Source organism: Canis lupus, chromosome 26 (assembly GCF_048164855.1).
Source record: "Canis lupus baileyi chromosome 26, mCanLup2.hap1, whole genome shotgun sequence".
Taxonomy (NCBI): domain Eukaryota; kingdom Metazoa; phylum Chordata; class Mammalia; order Carnivora; family Canidae; genus Canis; species Canis lupus.
Window position 1 is genome coordinate 38,667,303 of NC_132863.1, and position 18,204 is coordinate 38,685,506.

The 18,204-nt window shown below is 54.5% G+C and overlaps 1 protein-coding gene and 1 long non-coding RNA gene across 3 annotated transcripts in view; one reads left to right on the forward strand and one right to left on the reverse strand.

Annotated features, from left to right (window-relative positions):
- Window positions 1-4,318, forward strand: part of LOC140618621 (uncharacterized) — an 18,747-nt gene extending 14,429 nt beyond the window's left edge. Inside the window, exon 2 of the long non-coding RNA XR_012018685.1 lies at window positions 577-4,318. This is a non-coding gene — a long non-coding RNA (uncharacterized lncRNA). The remainder of the gene's footprint in view (window positions 1-576) is intronic.
- Window positions 1-17,840, reverse strand: part of PEDS1 (plasmanylethanolamine desaturase 1) — a 23,500-nt gene extending 5,660 nt beyond the window's left edge. The window contains exons 1-3 of one of the 2 annotated variants that reach the window (XM_072801406.1): window positions 17,655-17,840; window positions 9,788-9,907; window positions 668-759 (exon numbers count right to left, since the gene is read on the reverse strand). In XM_072801406.1, coding sequence (XP_072657507.1) covers window positions 668-759; window positions 9,788-9,907; window positions 17,655-17,778 — 336 coding nt within the window. In that variant the 5' untranslated portion in view covers window positions 17,779-17,840. Of the gene's footprint in view, window positions 1-667; window positions 760-9,787; window positions 9,908-14,423; window positions 14,556-17,654 lie in introns of those variants that run through there. The other variant, XM_072801407.1, reaches the window with a different exon arrangement.
- Between the last annotated feature and the right edge of the window lie 364 nt (window positions 17,841-18,204).

An 18,204-nucleotide genomic window follows, 5' to 3' on the forward strand; every position in this document is an offset into this window, starting at 1 on the left:
CCCAGTGGCTGGCAGGGATGGGCACATGACCCGAGCCGGGCCAATGGGAGAGCGCCATGGGACTTTGGCTCTCACCGTGGGAAAGGAGAGCTGGCTCTCCACTGCCAGGGCCGACCTGGCAGGACGGTGAAGGAGAAGCCTACGTGACAGTGGAGCCAACAGAGAGGAAAGCAGACGGAGACACGGAGAGAGACCAGAGGGAGTCAGGAGAACGTGGTATGACTATGTGTGCTGCCGGACGCCGCCGCACTTCACCTCTGCTCTACTTCTGAATTTTCCAGTTTCATGAACCAGTACCTGGGTTTGGGTGAGCCAGCTTGTACTGGGCTTTCTGTCACCTCCCAAGAAGTCTGACAGAAGGTAAAGTGTGATTCAAGCGCACAGTGAGGCGCAGCAGGGCTGGCAAAGGAGAACAAGGCGTCGCCCCCAAGTTCAAGGGCTTCAAAGCTTTCGGATTATCCCATGCCTGATGCTTTTGCGTCCAGAAAGTCCCAGGGGGTTTTCTAGACTGTTTGGGTCCCGGATGGGGTGGGAGATGACATCAGACTGGAACAATGGTTTCCCTCTTTCGCACAGGGCAGCAGGAAGCTCGGAGAGGACGGGAGCTCACCCGAGGTGAGCCAGCCCAAGCTCCTGCTGGACTGCAGGCCTGGGTCAGCATACGCACCTTCCCCACGATGGGCAGCTCCACGGAGCCCCAAGTGTCAGCTCCCCAGTGCACCAGGCCAGACAAGAAGTCAACAATGAGAGCGCCTGCAACTGTGGACAAGAGAGGGTGAGGTGGGGCTGGGGGACCCAGAGGGGGCGGTCCTGCTCACCCTCCACCCCGAGGCAGGGCGTCTGCCTTCCCTCGCCTGCTGGCTGGCTCACTCACTCACTTGTTATGGGAGGTGGGGGTGTCCCTTCTCTACCTGGGTTGCTTGCTTCCCTGTGAATGGAACCTGAGGCACAACACTCCTGTCCCTCTACTTGCTCTGTCCAGGGGATTTGTGGGGACTCATCTGTTCGGTGGGTCTGGAGGAAATAAACTGGGCATGCACAGACCAACTCAGCTTTTCCCCATTAGGAGCTGACCGTGCCCTTCTCTCTGGCCCCCAAGCACTCCACAGAGGGAAGCTCGCTCTTGATGCCAGTGACTAGATGGAAATGTCCTTCTGGGGTCTGGTGTTGGGAAATACCTCTGGTGCAGACAGGAGCTTTCCTCCCTGACCTAGCTTTTTTTTTTTTTTTTTTTTAAGATTTTATTTATTTATTCATGAGAGACACACAGAGAGAGGCAGAGACACAGGCAGAGGGAGAAGCAGGTTCCTTGCCAGGAGCCCAATGTGGAACTAGATCCAGGACCCCAGGATCACAGCCTGAGCCGAAGGTAGACACTCAACTGCGGAGCCATCCAGGCATGCCCCGACCTAGCTTTTATCACAATAAATGTCATGATTTGGTTTCTGGCAGCCTTTTCCTTCTTGACTTTCCCAATGTATTCTGAACTGGGCTGAGGTTCCCTCAAAGACCCCAACACCATTCACTCACTTGAGGGGGTCAGTATAAGACAGAGGCTGAGAGCTGTTAGATCTGGACTTAAATCCTAGGTGTCTCTCACTAGCTGTGTGACGTTGGGCATAATACTTAACCTCTCTGTGCCCTAATTTCTTCTAGGTAGATGGGAATGGTGATTACGGGAAACAGCTACAGGAAGCAGCTGCCATTTATTGAGCAGTTTCAGTGCTAGACACAAGTGCTTTCCACACTTGAGCTCAGTGGATTTTCAGTTTGTTCCAAGTTGGGACCGTCCTCATGCTCCCCTTATAGCGGTGGAAATAGGAAGCCTGGAGAACAGAGGTGACTAGGGCAGAGGCCACAAAGATGGCAAGTGGCACAGTCTGGCTCTTAACCTGCCTGGAGGTCCAAATCTAACACAGCAGGATGCGCCACCACCCCTGTACAGTGGAGAAACTGAGGCAGAGTGGCCAGCTACCTGTGCAAGGTAACACCCCAGTGCTATCTGGCATCAGTCCCCCTGCTCACTGCCATCTCAGCCCTTCTGGCTTATTCCCTTTCCCCTGTACACCCTCACACACCTCTGCATCTCTCTCTCTGCATCTGCTGTTCCCTCTGCCCAGAATATTCTTTCCCCAGATGTAGCACAGCTCACTCCTTCACTTCCTCCAGGTCTTTGCTCAAACATCTGCTGGGAACACCTGATCTAAAATTAAAACCACCCCCATCTTCCAGCATTTCCTGTCTCCTGTCTTTCTTTTTCTCCAAAGCACCTATCCTGGTGCACAGGCAGCGGGCTTCACTTTTGTTTGCTCATGATCTCCCCACTCAAGAGTGTCAGCTCCACAAAGGCAGGGGTTTTAATCTTTTGTTTATGGCTGCATCCCAGTTCCTGGTACTTAGTAGGCATTCAATAAATACTCCTTGAATTAATCAATGTAAACCACTGAGTACAGTGCTTGGCACATAGCAAACACTCAGTACACAGTATTATTGTTGTTCTGGGGTCATTTTGTCAATCAAGCAACATTCTGTGAGGACTACTGGGTGCCAAACTCTAGAGCCAGAGATGCAGCAGACACTGAGCTCACTGTCCACTAGGGCAGAGTGATAGGATGGGGTGGGGGCAGGCTGTGAACCATGCAGGTTACAAAAGCAGTTTCGAGTGCAGTTTTCTGAGTCCCAGGACTTGAGGCAAACCCTTTCCCTTCTCCTGCACAGATTGTTTCTCCCTGTGAAATCTTCTGAGGCCCAGCTGGGGCCATTTAAGGATTCTTTGTGTTCTGCTGGGGTCCTCAGCTCCTTGGTGACAGGGGACCAGGGCCTTGGGACACTGTGTAGGCTGCAGAAAAAACCCCTGGATGCTAACCAGGCTGGGAGTCCTGCCCCTCGGTGACAGTGCTAGAAGAGTGGACCTGGGCTAGGGGAACAGGGGAGACGATTTTATTTATGGGTGCCTCAGTCAGTTAAGTGACTGCCTTTGGCTCAGGTCATGATCCCAGAATCTTATTCCCTACTCAGTCATATCTCTCAAATAAATGGATGAAAACTAAAAAAAAAAAAAAAAAAAAAAAGATTTTATTTATTAGAGAGTGAGCGAGAGAGCACAAGCAGGGGGGAGGGGCAGAAGGAGAGGGAGAAGCAGCCTTCCTGCTAAGCACGGAGCCCGAATGGAAGGCTCAATCCCAAGACCCTGGGATCATGACCTGAGCTCAACTAAGGCAGTTGCTTTACTGGTGAGCCAGCCAGACGCCCCAAGCCAAGGGGCGTCTTCTGCACTTGCTGTTCCTCTACCTGGCACTCTATCCCTCCCTGAAGATCCTTGAGTGGCCAGCTCCTCCTCAGCTCAGGGCAAACATCACCCAAAACCCCTGGCACATCCATCCTCTCAGGCAGATGCTCTTGGTAGCATCTCCCTGCTTTATCTCCATCATGGCATATCCTTTTTATTGCTGAGCAGTATTCCATTGTCTGGATGTACCACGGTGTGTTTATCAATTTAGCTGTTGGATGTCTGGGTGGTTTCCAGGTGCAGCTGCTAGGAGTCAAGCCACTGTGAACATTCACACACAAGTCTGTAGGCAGACATATGCTTGCATTTCCTTTGGGTAAAGATGACAGCTATTTATTTGTTCTCACTCAACATTTATTGAGCACTTAAAGGTAACAGACCTTGTGCCAGCACCTTAAATGTTTTATCTCTCTTAATCCCTAAACTGTACCACGGCCATTCCTAAGCCGGTTACACATCTTATCTCCTTAATCGTCCTAAGCAGTTAATCCTGGTAGATGACAAGAATGATAATAAAAACAATATGTATGATAGTGGTTAACAGTTACGGAGCACTTCCCATGTGCCAGGCACATGGTGTTAAAAGGTGTTAAAAATGCATTATTGGGGAACATAACTCCCATGCCTTAAATATGGACTCTTCACAATGACTTCCTTCCAGGGAAGATACTGTATGGAAAGAGGAGGAGGGTAACTTTACAGTGGGGAAAGCTGACAAACACTCCGTGGGCCAAGTGGTCAAGGTCAACATCACAGTCTAAGTCATGTTGATAGTACATTCGCTAGCTACGATGTGATGGAAATGGTATTTTACCTCTGAGCTCTTCCTCTCCCCAAAACAGAATGTGGTCTATGAAAAGCACCAGAGGGATCCCTGGGTGGCTTAGTGGTTTAGTGCCTGCCTTCAGCTCAGGGCGTGATCCTGGAGTCCAGGGATCGAGTCCCACATTGGGATCCCTCCAGGGAACCTGCTTCTCTTTCTGTGTCTCATGAATAAAATAAATACAATCTTAAAAAAAAAAAAAAAAAGCACCAGAAAGGAGCACCTAGGTGCCTCTGTTGCTCAAGCGCCCGACTCTTGATTTTGGCTCAGGTCATGATCTCAGGGTCCTGGGATTGAGCCCCATTTCTGGCTCCCTGCTCAGTGGTGAGTCTGCTTCTCCCTTTCCTTCTGTTCTTCCCCCTTGTTTGTGCTCTCTCTCTCTAATAAATTAAAAAATCTTTGGGGAAAAAAAAATGAAAAGAAAAGAAGAAGAAGAAAAAAAACAACCCCAGGCAAATTCCCAGAGAGGGGCATCCTATGAAATACCAGGGTTCCTCAAAATTGTCAAGGTCACCAAAAACAAGGAAAGTCTGAGAAACTGTCACAGCCAAGAGGAGCCTAAAGGAACATGATAAATAAATGTGAGTGGGATCCTAGATGGGATCTGGGAGCATTAAAAGGACATGTTAGGTAGAAACTAAGGAAATCTGAAGAAACTATGGACTTTAATTTATAATAATGTATCCATATCAGTGCATTCATTGATTGTAACAAATGTATGACACTAGTGTAAAATATAAGACGTTAACAATACGGGAAAGTGGGGGCAGGGGACATATGATGGGAAATCGCTGAACTATCTGCTTGTTTTCTGTAAATAAAGTCTCTTTTTGAAAAACTGCATCACCTTATTTCACATCCCTAGTGATGGGTCCCCATATATGCCGACTTTCCAGAGGAGGAATGAGACTCAGATGGTGAGGGCAGCCGTGGCTGCTGGCAAGTGGGGCTGGGGACCATGGTGAGGCTGGTTCACGTTGACACCAAGCCTTTGTGTCCAGGTTTGAGAAATGGGGATGTTAACAGCACTTACCTTACAACTGGTTAATAAACTGGTTAATAAAGTCAGTCCCTGGTACACAGTGAGTGCTCCCAGGGGGAGCTCCAGTTAGTAGTTTAACTATCACCCCCCTCCCCAGGCCTCAGTCCCATCATCTGTCAAATGACCAGCACCTGGCCTTAGCAGGCTGCCGAACAGGGAGGGATATGTGCTTTGAACAGATGTCAAGAATTATTTTTGGAGAGAAGGAGCACCCCCCTCCTTGGGCTCTGTGATCCCTGGGCCTCTGTAAGCAGCTGTTTCTAGAGCAGTGACTCCAGGACTCCTGGCCTGCTGCCTGAGGAGGCTTTCATGGCGGGGGGGGTGGGGGGGGGGTGGGGGGGGTGGGGGGGGTGGCGGGGGTGGCAGAGGCTAGCACACAGGGCGTCTTTGTCCCAGGGCAGGTGGCAGCAGCTGGGGCTGGGCTCATCCTGGGGGCACCCCATGTGCGGGACACTGGAACAGGGTACGGGACAGTAAATAACTCACTCCAGGCTACCGTAACCCACCGGTGACCTTGACATAGTCCTTGGGCGCCCTGGGGCCTTCATCTGGCCATAGGTCACCCAGCTGTGACTTGTTAGCCCCCTCCCATTCCAAGGCCCCTCCCATTCCGAGAGCAGCTAAGACAGGAGCTATCTGCTGAAGGCTGCTCCATGGGGGTCTGGGCCAAATCCTGGCTTTACCACCTTTTACCAGCTTTCAGCTTGACTCCTCACCTGACCTGAGGCCATGTGACCTCTATCCTCATCGCCAGTCTTTGCATTCCCTGGGCTCCCTAGTCTGGAACACCCTCCCCTCTACCAGTCTGCCAGAAAATTCCTACGGACTCCTTGAGTGTCAACTTAACTCACAGGCACTTTCCTCAAGTACAGCAAATAGCCAAGGCTCCCAGGCACACTTACTTCTTCACACCTTCCTTGACCACAACACTGCCCTTGTCAAGGTCACTGATGGCCTCCATGTGGCCAAATCCAGTGGTCCCCTCGCTGCCCCATCCTGCTGGTCTGCTCAGGGACCACTCCCAGTTGACCCCCACGTCTTCTGGGGACACATTCTCTTCCTGCCCTCTGCAACCCCGCCCAACCCCTTGGCGGTCCTTCCTCCCGGCCAGCATGGAGGCAGAGGGGCCTGTGGCCTCTTCTGAACTTGCACTCAGCCCCTGGGGGCGCTCCGTCAGCATCTGAGCTTCAAATACCTCTTCTACTGTGAACACTCCCAGATTTCTATCTCTAGCTGCCTTCCCTGGACTCCAGACTCAGATTTCCAATTTCCTGCTCGGTACGGTACCTCGCCCTGGCTCCCAGGCAGGCAGCTCAAGCATCCCCCCTCAAGCCACCTCTTCCCACCTCAGTTAGTGGCCACCTCACCCCTTGCATCAAAGCCTGAGAGGTGCCACTGACAGGCCCTCTCTCACCTCCACAGCTGACCTGATGGGATACTCTGGCTGCCTGCCTCACACAGCTCACCGAGAATCTAATGATTTTTCACCACCTCCACCGCCTTACCGGGTCTGGGCCACCATCCTCATAGCCTCTCTGGTCCTCCCTGCCCCCTTCCTTCCCCGCCTGCAGCTCCCTGCAGGAAGCTCACCAGTGGCCCCCTCATGGACTGTAGAACAAAACCCCAAGTCCAGACCACAGTCCTGCAGAGGCTGCGCCCCTCTCGGACTGCCTCTCGAGCTGCCACCGGCTATTTCCTTTGATCAATCTTCTTTAAAAAAAAAAAAAAAAACTTTAAAAAATTTTTTATTTGACAGAGAGAGAGACAGCACATACACGCAGGGAGAGCAGGAGAGGGAGAGGCAGGCTCCCTGCCAAGCAAGGAGCCAGATATGGAGCTCGATCCCAAGACCCTGGGAGCATGACCTGAGCAGAAGGCAGACACTTAATCGACTGAGCCACCCAGGCCCCCCAACCCCCTTTGATCAATCTGCTCCAGCCACACTGGCTTCCCGGCTGTTCACTGGGCACACGCCAGCCTCTGGGCCTCTGTACCTGCTGTTCCCTGCTGCCCCTCCCCCACACATCTGCTTGGCCTCTTCTCTCACCTTCTTCACTTTTCCAGAAGAGCCTTCCCTGACCTCTTCACTCTTTCCTGCCTGTTCGCTTATCTTGATTTTGCTTGCCAGCATTGCATCATCTGTCCGTGTTTATTAACTGGGCACCTTTTCATGCTTCCGCCTCCCCTGGTTTCCAGGGCCTGCCAGGGGCACCGGAACCTCTGGGGAGATAGTGCCTGGCTAGAGGTAGGCTCTGCAGACTGGCACGGTGCCTGGCCTCCTGCGTGTTAACACACAAATCAGGGTGGCTACTTAAATCGATTAGGGACTGTGCAAATACCACTATCAGGAGATTGTCTGCTCTTATCAGCTCAGAGGCAGAGGTGTGGGATGGGGGAAGTGGTGTCACACGCCGTGACTGGACAACTAGAGGGTTCCTGAGCCAGGGACTGGAAGCTCGAATCTCGACCAGGGCAGGAAGGTGGTGACCTGCCTGGGACACCCATCCTCCTGGGTCACACAACACCCACTTGAGCTCTGACATAGTCTCCTAGCAGTGCTAACTGGAGACTGTACGGGGCCCTGCTGGGAGAGTCTGGCTCGAGAGCTGGCAGGTCTGGATGTATGATTCCAGACTCTGCTGCTGCACCAGGGAGGGCCAACGGGCAAGTGTCTCGGCCTCTCAGGGGATAGTGATCAAAACCTCCTCACTAGGTTGACACTAGGAGTTACAAGTGTCCAACGTGTGGCTTGGTGCATAGCAGGCACTTGGGAAACATGGTGAAGCAGAGCGGCACACGTCAGGTGGGGCCTCCTCCCCACCTCTACTTGGTCACTGGCCCCTCAGCTGCTACGCACACCTGTATTTTGCCCTCACAATCAGCCTCAATTTGTAGAGGTGTAAAAACAAGGCTGAGGAACTCAACAACCTTGGCCCCACAAGCCATGAGCTTGTGGAGCTGGGACCTGAACCCAGGGGTTGCCGGTAACCACCCCCAGATGGGGGAACAGGGCTCAGGCTGGTCGCATTCCTGCCCTTGAATGTGATGCTCTGAGGCAGAGACACTGCAGGTGGGGACCCGCTCAGGCCTGGGCGAGGGGGCACATGTGGCTCCTCAGATGGGGCCCAGGCTCCCCAGCATCGGATGGGTTAACTCCCTCTCCTCCAGCTGGCCCGGCCCCCGCCCCCCCCCCCACAGGCCCACCCCACTGCAGACCCAGATGGCTCTATTAGCCAGCCTGAGCACTATTGGCTTAGGCGGCCAGAGTGCTTTTAATGAGATTGTGGGAGCTGAACACTTAGGGAGGCCCAGGCGGACAGACCAAGGGCACAGCTGCCCCCTCCTCCTGGGAGCCTGGGGCCAGAGGAGGTGATGAGTGCCTGAGTTCGAGGGCAGAGGGGAGGCTGGTGCGTGGACAGGAAGAAAAGGAGTCACCCTGGGACCTGGGAGTGGAGATGCTGAATGAAGAACTATGTTGTGCTTCTGGCTTGAGGTGGACACTGGCTGGCCCTTCTATTAGCCTCAGTTTGCTCATCTGGAAAATGATTACCAGTGTAGCACCCACCTCCCTGGCTGTGGATGGGGGAGGACTGACCAATGGGAAACACTCAGCGGGTACTGTAGTTACAGCTTGCTCATTCATTCACTCTGATTCAATAAACATTAATTGAGTACCTACTGTGTGCCAGGCCTCGTGCTTGGGGCTGGGGCTGCAGCAGTGAATACAAAGCATGCCTACTCTCAGGGATCTGAGATTTGAGTGGAGGGAGAGATACTGAGCAAAGAAATATATTGTATAGCAGAGTATGCTGAGGCGATGGTACGTGGCAGGGCTGCCATTTTTGAGGGGTCATCAGGGAGAGCTTCCCTGAGGAGGTGACCTCTAAGTAGAGACCTGGAGGAGGAAGTGAACTGGGCAGGTATCTGTGGGAAGAGAGTTCCAGGCACAGGAACAGCATGTGCAAAGGCCCTGAAATATGAGTGTGTCTAACAGTACATGGTGGAGACATAATGAAGAGGCCAGCGTGGAGGGAGTGGAGGCCCCAGAGGATGGGAAGGGAGATGAGGTCTGAGGAGGAACCGAGGCCAGGCTGTACCGAGGAGTTGGTGTTTTATTCTATGTATACAGAGAATGGGGGTATAGTGTGACCTCATCAAGGATCTAATGGGATCCTTCTGGCTACCAGCGAAGAATGGACAGTGGGGGCAAAGGGAAGGTGGGGACCAGGGAAGAGGCTCCCACGAGAGTCTGGGCAGGAGAAGTCAGTGGCCGGACCAGAGTGAGGACAGTCGAGGTGGAGAGTAATGTTTGGATTCTGGGTGCATTTTGAAAGTAGTGCCAAGGGCACCTGCTGAGAGTCTGGATGTAGAACAGAAGAAAAAGGAACTGAGGATGATGTCCAGGGTTTTGGCCCAAGTGAGAGGAAGAAGAGAGGCATCACTGGACCAGAGGCGGGGTTCCCACAGCATGTACTTGATTCACACGTGCACAGAGACGCATGCACACGCATGCACACACACAGCCACACACCATTACACATGTGTGCAAGTTGCCATCAGGGTGGCACAGACACCAGGGAGGTCCCTGACCCCAGGGGAAACCGAGGCAGGCAGAGGGTCCACAGGCACTTACCGACACCCAGCATGACGAGGGGCGTGTGCTCCCAGCGGGCCAGCAGCAGGAGATGAGCCACGTTGTGGGCAATGAGGCCAAAGCACAAAACCACACAGCACCACTCCTGGAAGCGCTTGCCTGTGGGGACAGGAGGCCAGAGGTGAGTGCAGGGCTGGTGGCGAAGGCCAAGGGGCTGAGGACCAAAGCCAGGCAGAGCTGGACCAGGACGAGCTCTTCCGCCGTGTTCAGTGAGTCTGAAGTGCTAACCACAGGCTGAACGCTGGGACTGCCATGTAGAAAAGGCTTCAGCCTACCCATTTCACAGATCATGTCACTGAAGCCCAAAGAAGGGGAGGAGTCTGCCCAAGACACTGGTCCATGAAGCTTGCCTTACGTACGCTAATTCTTTGACAGGCGGGACCAGAACTTGTCTTCTGGGCTCTTGTGGGTTCACTCCAGGGACACCCAAGGGAACTTCAATGAGTGCTTTCTTTTTTTTAAACTGACATGGTGGCATCACTTGTCCCCTTTTGTATGTAGTTATTTGGAGGTGGAGGCTACCAACACTTTTTAACCCCAGAGGAACAGATCCTGCCCAACTTTCAGCAAGCAGGGCTCCAGCGAGTCAGGGATTTAGGAGAAATGGGCCTTGATGACTACTTCTAGGGCTCCTGCCAGAAGCAGGGGGTCAAGGAACATGACACTGGAAAGAAGAGGCAGTGCAGATGAAGGTTTGCAAACTCCCAAAGCCTCCGGGGGCCAGGCAGGTGATGTGGAGTAAGGTGAGCTGGGTGGGGAGCCATGCGATGCAGCACAAGCCCTTTGGAAGGACGGTCACTCACCAGCATCTTCCTGCCAGGTGGGAGTATAGGCCCAGGGTGCTCAAGCTTCTCATTCCCAAGAGAAGCTAGAAATCTGGGCATGGGTGTGAAATCTTTTTAAATCTCCTGCCACATATTTTTAAAAGGCATGTGAGCTCAGACAAGCTGATTCACTCACTGCAGCTCTGTTTGAGGTGTCTTTTGGGGTATCTACACTGGAAAAAACGGAAGCATCCAACGCCTGGGGGATCAGCCAAATTAATTTGGTCCACGGCATCTCTGCAGCCAGGAAGAAAAAAAAAAAAGCCTGGGCAGCTGTTTATATGTGCACATGGAGGATGTCCAGGACATACAGGTAAGTGCAAAAAAGCAAAGCGCTAACAGCAGCCATTTATGTAAGAAAGGAAAAAGCTATCTAGTCAAGACTGGCTTTCACTTCCTCCCCTTGGAATTTAATATTTGTGAATGTACTCCTCTATCAAAAATCTTTTCTTGTAATTGTAAATTAACACTTAAAAAAAACGAAAGGGAAGGAAAACATTGCGTGGGTGACACAGAATGTGCTACAGGGCCCCTGGGGATGTTTTCCCAGGCAGCTGGTCCCAAGGGCATGGAAGACCTTTAATGATAATAATTTCCTTATCATTAGTGTTTAACATCTACTGAGCACTTGCTATGTGCCAGGTATCTGCTGAGGCGATGCCTTTTTGCAGACGAGAGATCGGCGGGTCAGAGTAGTCCCAAGCAAGTAAGTAACCTAAGGCTGCAGAGCTAGCCAGCGACACACTAGGATCCTATGGCCAGGCAGGTCCTTATGTGTGATTAACCACCGAAGGGGACGTGGCAAATGGAGAGGGTTCCTCCTGTGTCTGTCCTCTCGGTTTCCTTCACTCCATTCTCACCTGGAGTGTCTCTGGCAATGCCCTTACAGATCTCAGCCTGGAACCTCTACCTCCAGGAGGCCATCCATGATGCCTCCTCTTAGGACTCGCCCAACATGGGGCCCGTCATGAGGGATTGTCACTGCCCCTATGATATCTATCTGCCCCTACCCAAATGTGAACTCACAGGAGGCCCAGGACCACGTCTGGCTTGTTTACCAGGGCCCTGGCACACAGCTGGTGCTCAATAAATGCCCACAGAATGAACAAATTCCTGAACATCATCTTAGAGGACAACTGCCAGGCTTTGTCTCTGGGTGCCCCTCACCAAAGCACCTCAGAAGGAAGGGCCGTAGCCAGGACGTACACATGCTATCATGATAGCCATGCTATCATACTGTGCCCTGGGCTGGAATCAGAACAGCTGTCTTCCCTTTGCCATATGAAAGACCGAGGGTCAGAGGGGAGAAGGGGCATGTTCAGGGCTGTCTACCCTTGGCCCTCTTTTGCACAGATGAGGACACTGAGGTCCAGCAAGGGCAAGGGCCCCAGCAGCAGTCACACAGCAGCAGCAGCGAGCCTAGAACCTGTTGCATCCCACTTCTTGGTCAGTGGCTGTTTCTCTTGGTTCACGTGACCCTGTTGCTCCAGCGTCCCCTACCTGGGGTCACTGTAATCTGGCCCAGCGCGGCCTTCCCCTTTCTGGTTCCTGTTTGTGGCCCGGACGTAGGACCCAGAAGCAGAAGTCTGCAGGGTACAGGTAGGGGGGTAAGGAAAAGTGATTCTTCAAGCCAGCCTGCCTGCCTGACCCCTAGCCTGCAGAGCCAGCAATATGTGGGGGTGACACACACCAAGGCCTAGCACAGTGGGGTGCGGGGTATAGCCCACAGCAGAGATGCCGCAGATCAGCTCCCGGCACATTTTGCTCTCAGCTTAAACACACACACACACACACACACACACACACACACACACAATTCCTAATTTCTTGCTTCCCTTGAGAAGGCTCTGGGCACCCCAGGCCTGAGCAGCAGTGGCTGCCTGCCCCCACCGGATGGGGCGAGAGCTCCTGGTTCAGCCGAGTCCCCAACTTCCCCTGCGACCTCCTATTGGGTGGCTACCTTTGGGGCAGCCCTGCAGTCATCTGCATTTTTGAGCTGGAAGCACAGTCCCTCATTTAAGTCTCAATCCTTCCAGGGATGAGCTATATGATCTCACTCCCCAGGTGGGGAAATTGAGGCTCAGTGGGTGAAAATGAAGAGCTGGGTTTGGATGCTGGGCTTGTCAATGGGACACATTAGCCTGGATGTTCTGAGGTGTCCTGGTTCTAAAGAGCCCCCAACTCTCTCCCCGTGTCTTGGAGAATGTCCCCTAAATTGGAATAGTTTCCCATCTAAATGCTTTCTGTCGTTGGCCTCTGGAATCTGGATCCTTCCCAGACCAAGTGCTTCAACTTTGATCCATAAAAAATCCATGTATAATAAGTGAGCATCTACTGTAGGCCAGGTACGAAGTAAGCATCTGGAGTTTCACTAGAGCATCTGTCTGGAGGGCTGGTGACAGAGTGGGCCTGGTGTCTGCGGGAAGGTGTGAGTAGCCTGATGGGCGCTGCACCGGGTGGTGGCACCAGCGAGGGCCACCAACAGGGGTGGACTCGGCCCATCCCTGGGGCCCCCAACGTCTCTGGTGGAGCATCTACTGTAGGCCAGGAATAAAGCCAGGGATGAGCTGAGCCAGCCCCTGCCAGACACCGTGGGCTGGGGACCATCTGTCCTGTCCTTCAGAGGGAGAGACTAGGCCTGAGAGATGAAATGACTGGTCCAAAGTCACAGCACGGACAGTCAGCCTGGCAGGGTCTGCTGGGTCAGATGGTCTCAGTGGTGTCACTTTACAGATGGGCAGACTAAGGCCTGGGGGAGAGAAGGACACAAGCACTCGGGCCACCTCTGGCAGAGCGCTGGGCCTTGTTTTCCGGAGCTGGCCCCCAGCCTGGCCTGGGTCCATGATCTGGGCTCTGAGTTATGGCAGTGAATGCCTGCTGGCCTGGGGAGATCAGGCTTGTGTGCGGTGGTTGTGGAGGGCTGGGAGGAGTCAGGGAGGCCAGGCGCCAGGCCTCGGCCATCTTTGCTTTCCTGGGGGTAGGCCACAGCGGCCAAGGGCTGGCATCAGGCCCACCTCTTCATGTTTCGGTCCGGCAAGCCCTGAATAACCTGTACTTTTGATGGCTCCCGGCATCGGGAGTGGAGAGAAGGCAGGAACCAGAGGAAGACAGAGGAAGAGAGACACACAGATAATCAGAGACAGAGAACAGGAATCAGAGACATGAAGAAATGAGAAATGGAGAGACCGGAAGAGAGAAAAACAGAGACACGAAGAGATTATAGGGAGACAAAGAAAAAAGACAAAGAGCATGGCCGGAGAGGACAGACAAAGAAGTGGAAAAAGAACGAGACTGTGGGAGACAGGGACAAAGCTCGGCCCGGAATGGCAGGGACCAGGCCTGGCCAGGGAAGGGGCCCATGTCTCTGGCTTCAGTCGGGCCCACTTTGAGGGACTTTCCCCTGACCCCAAGCTAAGAGATCCTTGTGTCCCCTGGGGCCAGAGGTGCCCGTAGTCAAGCCAGGGTGGTTTGGACAGCCGGCCCCAGTGATTCCCTGGAGCCACCCCCAGAGCCCCGGGCGCATGCACACTGCAAGGTGTCAGCTGGTACCCGCAGGGAAGCTAGAGGCCAGTCTTACCCCGGGGGTGGCCCAAGAGGCCTACCAAGCGCCCCAGGTCCTTCACAGATCCTGGCATGGGGCAGGCTGCAAACCCCAAACCCGGAGTGCGGTGGACTGTGGGACCCTCCGTGGCTTCCTGGGACCCACAGGCCCCAGGGATGGGCCGAGGCCACCCCCCTTGGTGGCCCTCGCTGGTGCCACCACCCGGTGCCGCGCCCATTAGGCTACTCACAGCTTCCTGCAGACACCAGGCCTGCTCTCTCTATCACCGGCCCTCTAGTGACCTGGAACATTGGTCCCCTCTGGCACACCCACCCAGGGCTGCCTCACTTCCACAGTGAAGACCAAGAACACGGAACCTGGAACATCCCCCTCCTTCCGCCAGTGTTCTGGTTCTGGCTCTGCTGCTAACCGGCTGTGTGACTGTGCGCAAGGGCCTACTCTGCTCTGCCTCGGGAAATTTCTTCGAGACGGACAGGGTGTTCATGAAGTGCCAGGCGAATCACACGAGGGCAGCCTCTGGCCTCACTGCTCTACCCTCTGGGAGGGGCAGATACAAGCTTGATCTCACACAGGACAAGCATGAGGAAGAACACACGGAGGGGCTGGGCTCTGAGAAGACTCCGGGTGCCAGGGTGGGGACAATGGGGTTAATACTGAGGGGACACCTCAGACAGCTGCAGTGAAGATGAAAGGAGAGCATCTGAAGAGAATGTGCAGCACAGGCAGTGCTTGGTAAATGTCAACTATGTTAACTGCCTTGTTATTGCTGCCAACTGTCACGGTGCCAATCCACATCTGGCCCCAAGAATATCAAGAATTCAGTCCTGGAACACAGAAGCTTCTCCTACTCTCCCCTTGCTCATTTTTCTCCAGCCCATGGGACTCTTTGGTGTTCTACAAACACTCCGGGCATGCTCCCACCTCAGGGCCTTTGCACTTGCTGGGTCCCTGGTCTGGGGCAATCAATCCTTCCTGAAATATCTTCAGGTCTCCCTCCCTTCACATCTATGTTCAAATATTACTCACTCAGTGAGGCCCTAACTGTTCCCTCTCTAATAAGTTACTGTTCCAGCAACATTTCACTTCCTCCTTTCCTGCTATGTGTTTGCTCCATAATGCTTGCCACCACTGGGCATGTGAGCTATTTTCTTTATTTACTGGGTTTAGTAAGATGCCAGCTGTTTTTTTTTTGTTTTTTGTTTTTTGTTTCCTGTCTTATTCACTGCTTTGCTCTCAGGGCCTAGAACAGGGACTATGACGATGGTGCTCCATATGTATTGAGCCTGGTTCCTCATTTCATAAGTTGGGTCCAGAGAGGTCCAGGCACTTCAGCAAGGCCACACAGGAGAGCAAGAGAGACAGGGGAAGGGAGACCTATGAAATTTGAAGAAATCAGTCTGGCCAACCTCCCGCTTCTCCAGTCTTTACTCCTCACCTCCTGGCCTCCTCTCAGCCCCAAGTCAAGAGAAGTAAGGCCTTTACTGAACGCTTGGGGCATCCAGGAGGCTGTCTGCAGCCTCAGATCCCTGCGTGGCTGTTCTTCAGAGGGTGAAGGGTATTTGGGGAAATCAGAACCACTATGCAATCACGGTGGAATGAAGAAAGGGGAGTCTCCTGGGGGAGCTTAGAAGGACTGAGTATGATTGGTTAAAAATGGGTAAGGTTTACCCAGGTGGGCAGAGCTGGACACCAAAGGAGGAGGCCTTTGAATTCTTACTCTTCAGTCTGGGAACCTCAGGTGGTGAGTCTGAGGACCAGAGAGGTGAAAAGCTTACTCCAAGACTCAAGGGAAACACCAGACAATTGGGTCAGCAATACGGAGTGCCTACTATATGCCAGGCACTGCAACAAAGTGGATGAACTCGTTTCCTCTTCCCCAAAACACTAAGGAACAGGTAAACTTTACTTTATGCCCATGTGAGAGGTGAGAAAACTGAGGCGCAGAGAAGGAAAGTGGCTTGGCCCAGGTCACGCAGCAAAAAGCAGTCAGGATGCCAAGTCCCGCCTGTTCCAGGGAGTGTAGGAGGTTTTAAGTCCATAGGCTAGGTGTTTTGGGAATAGGCTAAAGAAACCATAGCATCATGGGCTAGGTGCCCAAGTCTTTTTTAAGAAAATAATAACACCCAGAGCATAGAATTACAAATCCAGAAAGGCCTCTGGTGACTTAAGATTCAACAAGAAAGCAAATGGTCCAAGGTCACACATCCAGTGATGGCAGAGATGGTATGCAAACCTTGGCCAGCGTAGAAAGCCTCACTGGTGACAGTGAACCCATGGCCACTCCAGGCCAAGGGCTGTGTATGGTGGCTGTCCCCCCGGCATAAGGAAAGATGTCAGAATATTTGACAAACAAAGCTTGATGTGATGGTGACATCCAGGCAGAGGGGCCTTGTGCAGCTTCCAGTCACCTGACTCTGGAGTTCTCAACGGCACTTCCTTAACCCCTGGGGGCAGAGGGCCCAGGCATTGAGATCCCTTGGGCCCTACTGGAAGTCAGAGAGGCGTGGGGAAGCTGGTGTTTGCTGGAGCATAAATAGTAGGCACAGCACGAAGGAGCCAAGAATCATGGTCTGAGGGCAGAACGGGGGTAAGGGTCTCTAAACTGTGGTCTGGTTTGGAGAATGAGGGGGGCTCTGGCCCCAAGTCCTAATGGAGGGGGCTAATATATGCAATGGGAAAGGAGTAAGGGCTGGACTTGGGGCTTGCATATGGGAGGAGCTTAAACTGGAAGATTTACAGTGCCCTCACCGATCGGGATTCCCGAATAGAGTGAGAGATGAGGCTCCTCTCTGCTGGGGGAGGGGGTGGTCTGTGGCCACCGAAGCTACAACTAGAATGGGACTTGGGGGAAGGGCGGCGTTTGGGGCGCTAGGTAGCCGAGGGGATCCTTGAGTTGGGGTTCCTAGAGCAGGGAGGCTGGTGTGCTCAGATTTTGGGGGGGGGGAGTGAGGTCACTGTTTGCTGCCCAGGGCCCTGGCTGGGGCACAGATGGGGCCCTAGGTTGTGAATTCCGGACCGGGGAGACCTGGGATGGAATGTGACTTTTAAGAGGCCGTGGGGGGAGGGGGGAGCGTGCATGTAGCTGACGGGCTGCCTCCAGCTCGGACAGGGTCCTGGATGGGGGTCCCTAAGTCCAGGGGCTCTCTTTGCAGCCGCAGATGCTCTGAGGCTAGGATCCGGATCCGGGGGTGCCATGGGAGCTCCGTACGTGGCCCGGGGAGCTGATATGGCAGTTCCCTGATATAGGGATTGTCTGTGCGTCCAGAAAGCCCCGTGGCTGGGGCTCCGGCTCGAGCTTGGACGGGGCGCTGGGGTGGGGTCCCCGGACTTGGGGGCGCTATTTACAAGTTGAGAAGCCGAGGCTGGGGTTCAGATCGGGGGACCCGGGGTCGCTGTCCGCAGCCCGGGCTGGTGGCTGCAGGCCCGGAGCGGGGGCCGGGGGGGGGCCCGGAGGTCTTACCTGGAGAGTAGAGCGCGGCCAGCTCGCGGGCCCCGGCGTGCTGCGCGCCCCAGCGCCGGCAATACGCCGCCTCATCCTCGTCGAGCTCCGGCTGCTGACCTGGCCCGTCCTCGGCGCCCGCCATGGCCGCTCGCCGGGCCCGCCCGGTGCGCTCTGCTAGCGGCGGCGGCGGCGGCGGCAGGGCCGCGGCACCGCGGCGAGATCACGCCGCCCAATGACCGCTCAGCGCCGGGCGCGGCGGCGGCGCGGGCGGGGGCCTCGCCCGGCCGCGCGTCACAGCCAATCGGAGGCCGCGCCGGGGTCGCGATGGCCAATCAGCGGCCGCCGAGCCGCAGCCAACCGCGGCGCTCGGGGGGCAGGAGCGCAGCTGGGCGCAGCTGGGCACGGAAGCGCGGGGCGGCGGCGCGGCCCTCCCCGCGGCGGGCGGCCCCCGGCGGGCCCCGGCCCCGCCCACCTCGCGCTCGGTGTGCCGGCCTGTGCAATGGGCCGAGGTGCTGCGCCGCCGGACCCAGACACGGGCGGCTCTTCGGCGCGCACTGTCAAGCGCCTC